Source organism: Panthera uncia (genome assembly GCF_023721935.1).
Source record: "Panthera uncia isolate 11264 chromosome C1 unlocalized genomic scaffold, Puncia_PCG_1.0 HiC_scaffold_3, whole genome shotgun sequence".
Lineage (NCBI taxonomy): Eukaryota > Metazoa > Chordata > Mammalia > Carnivora > Felidae > Panthera > Panthera uncia.
The window spans coordinates 3,281,093-3,293,661 of NW_026057584.1; the positions used below are offsets into that span (position 1 = coordinate 3,281,093).

Here is a 12,569-nt window from a genome sequence, read left to right on the forward strand (position 1 = left end):
CAGTAGGTTGAGTGTCTGACTCTTGATTTCAGCTCAGGTCATGATCCTAGGGTTGTGGGATTGAGCCCCATGTTGGGTTCTGCGCTGAGCATGAAGCCTGCTTGAGACTCTCAATCTCTCTCTCTCTCTCTCTCTCTCTCTCTCTCTCTGCCCCTCCCTCACTCACACACACACACACTCTCTCTCTCTCAAAAGTAAGTAAATAAACATTAAAAATAAAATAAAGTAAAGTAGTAGTATGGTAAGACCATAAAGAGAAAAACTCTCCTACCAGTCCAACGGGAAAATCAACAAAAAGCCTTCATCGTCCAGTGGAGCTTCATGGCATTGTGTCCTTTATCATTATGATAAAAATACTTTCCCGTGATTCACCTTCAGGTTTCCAGGCAGATGGAAGAGGAAGGCTGAGACGTCAGTCTGTTTAAAGGAAAGTGTTTACCCAGGCTGTCTTGAGGGAGCAAAAGGCTCTTAGGTTTCAAAAGTCCGCGGTCTGCACCCGGCGTCTCAAGACTTCGTATCACAGGGGAAGGGAAAGGTGCCGAGGGCTGCTGCTGGCCAAGCTCGCCCGACCCCTCGGCCTGCCTGGCTAGTCACGCCCACTGTGTCGAGCTGAAGTCGTGCAGCAGGAGCACAGTTATTCTGGTGTTTACCCCCGAAGCTGATATCTATTTGACGCTTGTTCTTCACAGAGAAAGAAGCCAAGATTTAATTAATATCCAAGTGAAGAGCCCTGCTTAGCACTGACAGGCATACGATTTCACCATGTGCATACGTGTTACGTACAAGAGTCTGAAGTATCATTCGGTAAATCAGATGACTAGTTCTACACGCTGATGACCCAGTTTGTCCCTAAGGGGGAAACTGGCCGCATTTACAGTTTACAGATTACCCCCACGTGGGAACAGGCCGTGTGGCCCCCGCACCCGAGGACCGCATGATTCCGCAGGTCCCAGGGGCGAGTTCCTCCTCTTGGAAGCCGGTACTGGAGGTAAGCGGAGCTGCCCCGCGGGCATCCCGCCAGGCTGGTCACTCACCGGCCACCTGCTCGTTCGCCAGGTGCTCCAGGGGCAGGCGGATGGAGTCGTGTTCCACGGTGCAGGTGACGAGGTGGGGCACGGCCCCGTCCCCCTCTGCGCTGCGGGTGTGCTGGAAGTGCCGCACCACGGAATGGATCACCAAGTTGTTGGACTGCGGGAGGCAGCAGAAAGAACATTCGTAAGACCTGCGCTCAGGGGAGGGCGACGGTGGCACTCTCTCACTTCATCGTCCTCGCGGCTAACGTTTAAGAAGGAAAAAACAGTCCCAAAGACGTTCAACTTCTGGGCTGCACCTTTTGAATGCTCGGCGACCAAGGGGGGGGGGGTTTCAAACTTGCGGTAACGTCAGAATTCGTTTCCAGCCACTTATGCCTGTCTGGTTAGGCAGTGTTACGAATTTTTAAATTTTAGAAACCATCAAAAAAAGAATATTGGGCCCCGGTACCCACTGCTGACGGGAGTGCAATCTGACCATTTTCTAACTGTCAAATGAGCCCTCTGACCCGGCACGTCTGCTTCTCGGACTTGATCCTGTTGCTATAGTTGCACAAAGCGAAATCATGCGCAGAGGTCCTTCCTGAGGGGGAAGCCGGAAATAGCTCAACCTCAGAAAGCCTTCAGTGTCCACCAGTAAGAGAGCCCGGCAAATAACTCAGGCAACAATGTTCACTGTGCACCGAGGCATAAACACCAAGGAAACCCTTTATGCGCAGATACCGAAGGGTCTCACATACAAATCCACTTGCTACGTGATAGTAATTTACGAAAAGGTCACAGACATTATATGCAGTAACCTATCCAATTTCTATCGAAAAGAGGAAATACACACACATTTGTCTATATATGCAAAAATATGCTTCCAAAGGTGAAAAGAATATATAAATCCAGGGGCGCCGCCTGGGTGGCTCAGTTGGTCGAGCATCTGACTTCAGCTCAGATCATGATCTCACAGTTCGTGAGTTCGAGCCCTGCATCGGGCTCTGTGCTGAGAGCATGGAGCCCGCTTTGGATCCTCGATCTCCCTCTCCCTCTCAAAAATAAAGAAACGTCTTTTTAAAAAGAATATATAGGGGCACCTGGGTGGCTCAGTCGGTTGAGCATCCGACTTCGGCTCAGGTCATGATCTCATGGCTCTTGAGTTCGAGCCCCGCGTGGGGCTCTGTGCTGATAGCTTGGAGCCCGGAGCCGGCTTCGGATTCTGTGTCTCCCTCTCTGTCTGCCCCTCCCCTGCTCGCGTGCACTCCCTCTCTCTCTCAAAAATAAATAAACATCTTTTAAAAAAGAATATATAAATCTACATACTTTTAACGCATAGACTCTCCCTGGAAGACACTAGCAAACTAACAATATTGGTTTCTGTATCAAGAGAGGGTAAGTGAAGGGTTCAGAGTAGAAGACTTTAAAACCACAAAACAAAAAACTTATCTCAGAGAAATGTGTGTCAAATATAAATGCAAATGCAGGGGTGCCTGGGTGGCTCAGTCAGTTGAGTGTCCAACTCCTGATTTCAGCTCAGGTCCTGATCTCACCGGTTTGAGAGCTCGAGCCTCCCATCGGGCTCTGTGCAGACAGTGCAGAGCCTGGAGCCTGCTTGGGATTCTCTCTCCCTCTCTCTCTGCCCCTCCCCTGCTCGTGTTCTCTCTCTCTCTCTCTCAAAATACATTAAAAAAAAAGATGTTTAAAAAAAAAGGTCTTACAAATTCTTTTTTATTAGGCTTATTTCCTAAGTATTTGCTATTTTCCATGCTCTGGTAAGCACCTGAAGCTGCTATAGAAACCAAAGATGGAAAATGAAGGTGGACACACTAATGCTCCAGCAAGGCTTGACTTTGAACCAATTTTCCTCTTCCTCATTCTTGAAGCCTCCTCCCCTCCACTTGTTTTTCTGCAGAATCCTTTGTTCCAGGGACTCGGTATTGATTCTCAGTAATGAGGCTTGATAGTCAGCGCCATCGCTGGTCACAAGACCATCTTGAAGATGACGAACGCGGCTGGCATCCCGGTCCAGATTCCTACCGGCACTGCCTGGATCCTGTATTTTCCTCTAAAACCCCTCAGCCTTTTACCCCGGGCCGGTCTGCAGTTTTGAAGGCACTAGCCTGCTGTGGCCTCCTTTGCCTGGCAAAGTGATAAAACTGTTGTCCCTCTTTGTCCCCAGACCGTCTCTGCATGTTACATTTTGGCTCTGGAGCACAGAGGTTGATTTTCCACAACACACGTGCGTGTTGAGGGGACACAGAAACACAACTGGTTTTTGTATCTCATAACTGCTAAATGTTCTTATTAGCTCTGATAACCTAGCTGCAGATTCTCCTGGGCTTTCTTTTCAAGTTTATTTATTTTGAAAGCGAGAGCGTGAGCAGGGGAGGGGCAGAGAGGGGGGGGGGGGAGAGAGAATTCCAATGCTTAACCAACACTTAACCCAGGTGGCCCTCTCCTGGGTTTTCTATGTGGACAGTCACATCACCTGTGGGAAGCAAGACAGTGACCATTACTAACTGAGAAGCCATCACACGGTCTCTGAGTTTTCCTACCAATTTAAAAGTACATGGGGCACCTGGGTCACTCAATCGGTTAAGCGTCCAACTTCGGCTCAGTCCAGACCTCACAGTTCGTGAGTTCGAGCCCCACATGGGGCTCCGTGCCGACAGCTCAGAGCCTGGAGCCTGCTTCGGATTCTGTGTGTGTCTCTCTCTCTGCCCCTCCCCTGCTCACACTCTGTCTCTGTCTCTCTGTCTCTCTCAAATATAAACACTTAAAAATTTTTTAAATAAAAATAAAAGTGCATCTGAAATGGGTCAAACCTCAAACTCTTAATAAGGCAACAATAAGGGATTTAAAAGACTAATTCCAGGGCAAAATAAAGGACAAACTCTCTTCATTGAAATGATGCAAAGCCAAGTCAATGTACACACATCACAAACATCCTATCAGCCACCTGGAATTTATTTATAGGATATATATTGGCTAATTATATCAAGCTAATTTGCAAAACAGCAAGACCAAGTATCACTCTTCTTTTAAAAAAATACCAAGAGGGAATCACATTTTATGTTTTCACATGACTTACAGCGAAAAGACGGTGAGCCTGTCTAGAGACTTTACCTCGGTGCCCCCGGAAGTGAAGATTATGTCCTGGGGTTTCCCACCTATCATCTTCGCAAGGTTGTCCCGAGCTGTGTCAATAATGTCCTTGGCCTTCTTACCTCGAGAGACCAAAACGGACAGTCACTACCGTGGCTTTGAGGTTTCCCAACAAACACACGTTTAGAACAACAACCAGACGTGAAGGAACCGCTCTCGGTGGGCAATTCTGAGACGACCCGTGTCCCGTTGGCGTGAAAGCAACAGGCCACAACCTAGGAATGAGCCGGCGCAGGGACCCTGAAGTCCCCGCAGACGTGCTCGTCGTCTCACCAGAGGCTACAGGACAGGGGAGCCGTGGCCATCTGCCCTGCCCCCCCCCCATCAAGACAGGAGGGCCAAAGGATGGAATAATTTGCTTAAGATCATGCTGCAAAACACCAGAAATAAGCTCAAGAGAGCTCGTGAGCCCTCAACACAAGGTCCAATGGTGCACGACACAGGTTACAGCCTCGGGGACAGACCCACGGTCACACAGAGGCCACTCAGCCAGTGTCACCGGCTGGTGAGACAGAAGGACCCAAATTGTATGTGGTAGCGAAAGGAAGGGCAGGCAGGAGGGGAATTCTGAGGTGTCAGTGGCCCCTCTTCCTTAGTCTGTAGAACAAAGTTGGGTGAGTATTCAGCCCTAGTTGTAAAAAAAAAAAGGGGGGGGGGTGGTAGCAGGTACCATGAAACCAGTCAATCATACATAAACAGAAATGTGAAATCACGTGGTAAAAATATACAAAGAAATTCACATAATCCTTAAAAGACTATTGTATAGATTTTTTTCAATGTTTAATTTATTTTTGAGAGAGAGCGTAAGCGGGCGGGCGGGGGGGGGGGGGGAGGGCGGAGAGAATCCCAAGCAAGAAGGCTCTGCACTAGTCAGCACAGAGCTCCCTGTGGGGCCCGAACTCACGAACCGCGAGATCATGACCTGAGCTGAAGTCAGATGCTCAACCGACTGAGCCACGCGGGCGCCCAACTCTTGTATGGATTTGCCTTCTAAGTCGTGACGGTCTGTGGTGTTTGGTGGTGCTACTGGATTGGAGTATGACCCCCCCCGCCCCCGCCTTTCCCAACGCACCTCGAGACCTTCACATAAGCGCTTCACGGCGATTTCTTTCCAAAGGTGGGTTTCCTAATTCGCCTGTTACTTTGCAAAAGCCGCCCTCTATTCACTTTTTGCCCTTGTCCACAAGCCTCCGGGCGTTTCTGAGTAAGGGCTCCTGGGGCCACGTCCCCACCACTCTGTGGCCAGGAGAGCAGCTGAAGTGACGACTGACTGTTCCGAGCGCTCAGGAGGCCACGGAGGGACCACCACGATGGGGACAGGACGTGCCACGGCCACGCTGGACGCAGGACAGCAGTTCCTTAAGGAGCCACACGTGCCCCCGCCATGCGATGCAGCTACCCCGTCCCTACGCATTCACGGCAGTTACTCTTCACTGAGAGGAAAGCAAGCGACGTCCCTGGCGACGGTCCCAGCAGCGTCACTGCTGACAGCCAGAAGCTGGAAACCGCTCACGTGTCCGGCAGGTGAAGGCGTGGAGACAGTGGTGCCTCCACGTGGAGGGGCGCTCTCCCCCGTGAAAGGACACGAGCTCCGGACACCCCGACAGCATGGATGCTTCTGAAAACCGCTGTGCTCAGTGCCGCGTTCTCAGGTTTGACGACGGCACTGTGATGGGAGAAAGTCCTCTCTCTTACACACACACACGGGTGGCTCCTTGTGCCTGTAACTCAGGGGCTCATGGGAAACACGTGCAAATTTAGAAAGAAAGGGATCCAGGGGACGCAGCAGCACTGCTGGGACCCAGTAGGTGGGAGACGCGTGGGTGTGCGCGTTCTCACTGTCAAACGTCAGCAATGTCTGCAGCTGTTAGTGTAGCTAAGCGTAAAGGTTGGTGCTTGTAACTGACGCCACAGGAGACTCCGGACTCCTCTCTGGGTGCAAGAGGGAGTAAGGGGCGTGTGGCTCCCGCGGTCCCTTAAAGCAGCCCTCCTTCACTGGGCTGCCCGTCACACCAGAGCCCCTCGACCTCCCCCAGCAATGGCCCGCTTCTTCTCTCCCTTGCCCATCTCCACCCGCCCTTCCGTTCCCTCTTGAACCCACGGCAATCAGGCTCCCAAATCTCCTCTGATCAAGGTCCCCGGGTGCCAAATCCAGGTCCTCACCTCCCCCCCACTGCCAGCAGCAGCTCGCAGGGTGGCTCCCTCCTCCAACGCGTCCCTCGCTGGGCCGGGGCTCCAATTCCAGACTCCAGACGGCCTTGCGCCCTGGCAGGTCCTCGGGTCCTCCCTCCCTCCCTGAGCAACTCAACACTGAACGCCAGCTCAGTGCCCAAGACTCTGCTCGCTCCACCGGGTTCCCGGTGGGCATCTGAAACTACACCTGCTCAAAGCTGGATGCAGCCTGTCTCCCCCCGACTTGTTCCTCGAAGCCCTTCCTAGCTCAGTAAACCCACAGCAACTCCATCCTTCCAGGGGCCAGGCCCAGTGAGCTTTCCCTCCTGCCTTTCCCAGTAAGTCTCTGCCATCAAGAATACCCAGAATCCGACCCCACCCACACACCGCCCAGCCACCAGCGGAGTCAAGGCTGCTGCTGACATATTCTCCTAGCAGACTCCCGCGTCCACGGACCCCACCGTGGCCCATTCTCCAAGCAGTGGCCACAGTGATACACTTCGTACCCTCACCAGAACGGTGCTCGGCCGCCGGTAGGTCCCCAATCAATACTGCTTAAATCAGCTGTTCTCAAACTGTGGTCTGGGAACACAGGTTGGGGGGGGGGGCAGGCACTTTCAGGGGTCCACAAGGTCAAAACCGGTTTCACCTTAATACTAAGACATTATTTGTCTTTTTATTCTCATTTTCTCCAAAGCACATAGCGGAGCTTTCCAGAAGCCACATGATGTGAATGTTGCAACAGACGCGATACAGAAGCAGGTACGGGAAAGCAACTTTCTTGTTTAGACAGACACTAAAGAGGCTCTCACGTGTACGACCATGACACTCTTCTCACTACATCTGTGCTCTTGGGAGAAGGCAGTTTCTTTTTCACGCAAAAAAGTTAACACGTAATCGATTCACCACTGTTTTGTTAGTGAACTCCTAAATATTTATTTCAGGCTTCCCAGTGTTGCTCTCTAGTGTGGCAAACATCTGTGCGTGCGGCGCACATAAACAAGAGCGCCCTGGAGTCCTGCATACGCTCGAAGAGCGTAAAGGGGCTGTGAGCCCAAAATGTTGCGAGCAGCCGGGAGGGACCGTGTCCCTGCTCCGCTCCGAGTCCTGCAGACACTGCGTGACGTCAGAGGCAAGCCGGGCGCTCACAGTGGCCTCTACGGCCCTACGTGGCACTGTCCCCTGCAGCTCTTGAACCCCTGTGCCCACCCCACGAAAAGAGAAGTCCTCAGAACCTCCCACAATCCCCTGCCCAAGTGCATGTCCTCTGGGCTCAGGCTGCTGGCTGTCCGCTCCGCCACCCTCCCTTCCTACGACCGCGACGTCTCCAGCTGGCACGTGGCTGAATTACGGCCACATTTAGGTGAAGAAAATCTCAGATGAATGAAGAATGAAGACCTCATTTCCCAACTCCCACTGCAATTGGAATGCTACTGCACGGCCATGGGACCAACCTCTGGCAAGCCGTTAGAAGCCAGAGCGATACATGCAACTCCCAGAAGTGTCGTTGAAGGACTCGGGCATCGCTTTCCCCTCCTCTTTCTTTCCTTCCTACGGGCTGGGCTGCGCACGTGATGGCCTGAGCAGGAGCAGCCGTCTTGACCCCTGGGGGAATGAACAGGAGACAGGTGGAGAGAATGGAAGGAGCCGGGGTCGCTGGCATTGGCCGTGTGACCACGTGGGCCCCGGACGGTCAGAGAAATGACCTTCCGCCTATACAAGCTGCTGTTCCTTGGGGGTTTCTGTCTCTCACAGCAAAATGATACATTTTCTACCCTGGCTCACACACAATTTTTCCTTAGGGGGTGGGTATGGGAAACAAAGAAACCTTCTTGTTTTATAACACGCCCTTCCCACTTGAACAATATGCTGCTACTGTGCTTCTAGGTCATCGATATAGTCCGCACCATGGCTTTGACAGGGTCCAGAACTCCACTCGAGGGTTTCAGCATACTTTACGGGACAAGCCCTTGGCTGATGGACGCTGAGGTTGTCTCCAGCTTTGCACCATTGTAAGCAAGGCTTTGACAAACATCTTGGGCATCTCAACTCTCCCTACATGTCCTTAACATTTTCCCTAAAATAAATTCTCCCAAAGGAATTATTATCATTATTAAATCATAATTGTGACACTAATCAAACCATTCTATCATAACGGTGATTTTCTTTTCTTTTCTTTTCTTTCCTTTCCTTCCCCCCCCCCCCATTTCTACCTGAGTATCAACGAGTGAATTGCAATGTAGACTTTAGTTATGGTTCTTAACAAAGAAACAAAGGCCATCAAAGGCGACCTGAAAGCCAGTGACAGGCTTCATCAGGTCAAGAAGGGGAATTTCTCCTTCAAGGTTGTTCTTTTTTCTTTTTTTAATGTTTATTTTTATTTTTGAGAAAGAGAGAGAGAGAGCGAGAGCGTGAGCAGGGGAGGGGCAGAGAGAGAGGGGAGCAGGCTCCAGGCTCCGGGCTGTCTGCAGAGCCCCACACACGGCTTGAAGTCGTGAACTGTGAGATCATGACCTGAGCCAAAGTCGGACTCTTGAACGACTGAGCCGCCCAGGAGCCCCCTTCAAGGTCACTCTTAAACTTCTTTATAATAAATGTTTTTTATTAGCATTTTATTGTCCTCCATATTCTCAAGTTTAATTCACCAGAAAATACAATTTTACTAGAGGAAAGATAAGATACAAGGCAACGTCCACAAGATTAACTAGAATACACGTACCAAAGAAGTTAATGAATGACTAGTACCTGATTTTGAAAAAGCTTTTAGTTACCAAGCTGTGAAGCTTTTAGTAAACGAACACATGTGAAAACCCACAAAAGCCTGTAAACTTGTATACAAATATTACTAAATCCTAGAGCTTGGCAATACTCTGTTGAAAGCTTTTAGTTCATCATAATCCATATTAAGATTATCTTAATTATCTGATAAGCATTAAATTAAAATGTACAACTTTAGATCACTATGTGAAAAACATAACACTCCCGACCTGAAGCAAATTATTTTCCAAACCACCAATTTAATGATCTACATTAACACAAGAATAAATAAGAATATTTTTATTATAACAGACGTTAAGAATTTTAAAGTAAATTTCATTTAAAAAAAGGCCAGGATTATATGCAATCCTGATGATTTAAAGGTTTTGCAAATTTTGTAAGACTCAACTGAGACAGATTCGCGAAAGGGTTTCAATAGGTATTGTCATTACAAATAGCTCTTCATAAAACATCGTTTTCATCTGAGTAAGGGGGACGGTGTGTGTGTTCCAAATGAAAGATTATCAACCAGCTCAGTGTACAAGTTTGGACTTCTCTAAAAACAAACAAATAAAATCTACCAAAAATTACACCTAAGACCTGCAGTTAACAGAAAATCTCTCCACACCAAGTGACCACAAGTGGTGCACAATTTCTCTAAGAGTGCCCCGCCCTGCATATCTCGGATCTGTGAGCACCCTCTAGGATTACCTGTGGGGTAAGGACTGCTGGGATTCCCCCAGGCTTCTCTCATGGCCTCGGTCATGACCTGGATAACCTCTGGCTCAAGCGGGGTGGTTGCGTTATAGTCCATGTAAACTTTCCTGCCGGAAAGAGAACAAAGATGTGTCTGTTAAGGGAAAGGAGACGGAATCCGGAGCACGGCTGCCCTGTGTCCGTCGCCTCTGCAGGAGCAAACAGCAAGGGCAGGGAGCTTCTCTGCACGAACACCATGCAGGCTCCACCAGCTGCACTTGGCAATCCCCAATCTTCATGAATTACGGAGAAGGTATGCCCGGTTTTCCAACAATCTAGTATTTGCTAGCGTCCTCTACAATCACTAGGAGAGCATCCGTTTAGATCTGCAAAACCTCTTTCCAGCCCCTGGTAGGAGGATCAAGGGTTCTGGTTACAAGGACAGATCTGTCTCCTGTCCTCCACACGGAAGGAGGGGAACCAGGCACACCCAGTAGCCACACATTCCAGAAGTTTTTCTTTTTTCTCTGTAATTTCTGGTTTGGCCAGAGGCTCGGGTGATCTGGGTGCCCACTCCTCCCCACACCCTGCCCTTTGCTCCCTGACATGAGTGGACCTGCTTCTCCTCCCTCCTCCCCTCACTTTCCTGTGCCTCCAGTGACCACGCCCCCCCCCCTTTCCTTTTTGGGTCTTTGCTCCATCTTGACCTTCTCCTGAAGCCCCCTACAGCGGCCAGTCCCCTTCCTCCCAGCACCCGGAGACCCCCGCTCCTTCCTCTATCCCCATGGCGCTCGGCAGCCTCTGACACACTGCACTGGTTCCTTGTCGACTGTCTGCCTAGAGAGGCAGTAATAGAAGGTCAGGTGCAGAGGCCCATGGGCTTTGCCAGTTCTCCTCACTGCTCTGCCACCAACACTGAGAACAATGGCCAGCACACAGCAGGGGCCGGACTTGCAACAAAGTGTCACAGAAAAGCACATCCCCTGAAAGATGCCTCCTAAATAAAATTTATCTGTATTTCTTTTTACCAGTATCAAAACCCTTCAGATACTTTCTTCATAGATACAATAGGTAATCCTGCCTAATACTATTATTTTACCTGATTTTAAAATCAGTAACAGTTTTTTAAATGTTTTATTCATTTTAGAGAGAGCACACGCACTAATGGAAGAGGGGCAGAGAGAGGGGGGGACAGAGGATCCCAAGTGGGCTCTGTGCTGTCAGCAGTGAGCCCAATGTGGGGCTCCAACTCGGGAACCGAGACATCATGACCCGAGCCAAAGTGGGCCGACTGAGCTACCCAGGTGCCCCTAAAATCAATAACAATGTTTAATTAAACCAATCCACATGAAAATTCAAATACAATTACCAACTGTGGCTGTTAAAAGTCTGTTGTTGTTGTTTTAACCACAGTGTTTTAATGCAACATCTTGCTGTCCAAAGTCACCTGGTTTGAGGCTTTGGCAAGTTTGACCCTTGGCCACTCCCACTTGGCAAAGTGCTGATTCTGCTGTGACTGAAATCTGCAAGGGCCCCTAATCTTGCTGACACTTCCTACTAAGTATCCTGTTTCCTCAAGCTACTAGTGTCTGCTCAGCGACTGCAGCTTTTCAGTCTGCTGCTGGGGTGAGCTAATCCATGGCCTGAGTTTCAGATGAACATTTTATAGATAACTCTGCTCTATTATTGTCTTCTTCCTTAAGATGCTATCGTTATCGGATGCGAAAGCTAAACTCTGTTCTGTCCACAACCAAAATGTAATAAAAAGGTATTGCGAGCCTCCTCTCCACTCGAGTCTCCCTGCAGGGCTTTCCCCTAGCCCCTTTGCTCAGTCTCCACCAAAGTAGGCTGCCTAATGAAAAAGATGGTCAGATTTCGGCCTGGCCCGGAATTTTAAAGACACAGACACTCCTCATATTCGGGTGCAGGGGCACAGTGGACCGGAAGGCCAACTGCTCAGGCCAGGGGCCCGGGGGGCACGCTCCGCAGACCCTCCTTCCTCTGCGCGGGTGCACCAGCCAGTCCTGCGGCTCCGTCTCAGAAGCCCCCCTTCGCCACCACCGCCACCACTCCGGTCCACCCCACCTCCCTCTCCTAGATTTTTACAAGACTCCCAACGTTGCCCTGCTTCCTCCCCTGTCCCGCCACCCCCTCCCCCCGCGCCTGGAATACACGTCCCGAAGTCCCTCCTGAGCTCCGTGGCTCCGCTCGCTGACCGCCGCCCTGCGAAGCCCTCCGCTCCAGCCGCGCGCTCGGCTCAGCCCCGGGGCCGGTGCAGCGGCTGCTCCCCCGCCCCGCGCGCTCTCCCCGGACTCGGGCGCTGACTCCCGGACGTCACTTGGCGCGGGAGCCCCGGCGCGGCGGTGCTTCCCACCTCGCACCCCGCGACGCGAGCCGCCCCGCCGACAGCGCGCCCGGCCGCGGGCCCGCGGGGACCGCCAGCTGGCGCCCCGCTCCGGGCGGGTCCCTCCCCCGGAGAGACCAGTGCCCGCCTCCGACCTCCCCGGGGTGGCGGGGAACCCTCCCTGGAGAGACCCCTGCCCACCGCTCCCCACCGCCCGCATCCGGCCTCCCCGGGCGGGACCTCCCAACCCCGAGGGCTTCCCGGAGGAGGGCGCCGGCCGCTTCCCTCTCACGGCGCGCACCTCTCCGGTGGGGTCTTCTCTCCACCGTCGCCGGGCTGACACGCCGCGCGCCCGCGCGCATCCCCGGTGAGCGCCACGGCCGCCTCCATCGGGCCCCAGCACTACCCCAACCGGCCGA

At 51.6% G+C, this 12,569-nt stretch overlaps 1 protein-coding gene across 4 annotated transcripts in view; it reads right to left on the minus strand.

Annotated features, from left to right (window-relative positions):
• The window catches only part of SCLY (selenocysteine lyase), a 32,856-nt gene extending 20,316 nt beyond the window's left edge, over positions 1-12,540 (minus strand). Inside the window, exons 1-4 of one of the 4 annotated variants that reach the window (XM_049614570.1) lie at positions 12,452-12,540; positions 9,822-9,934; positions 4,143-4,243; positions 1,035-1,188 (exon numbers count right to left, since the gene is read on the minus strand). In XM_049614570.1, the coding sequence (XP_049470527.1) occupies positions 1,035-1,188; positions 4,143-4,243; positions 9,822-9,934; positions 12,452-12,540 (457 nt within the window). Of the gene's footprint in view, positions 1-1,034; positions 1,189-4,142; positions 4,244-7,807; positions 7,959-9,821; positions 9,935-12,451 lie in introns of those variants that run through there. The other 3 variants (XM_049614573.1, XM_049614574.1, XM_049614571.1) reach the window with 3 other exon arrangements.
• Positions 12,541-12,569: the final 29 nt, after the last annotated feature.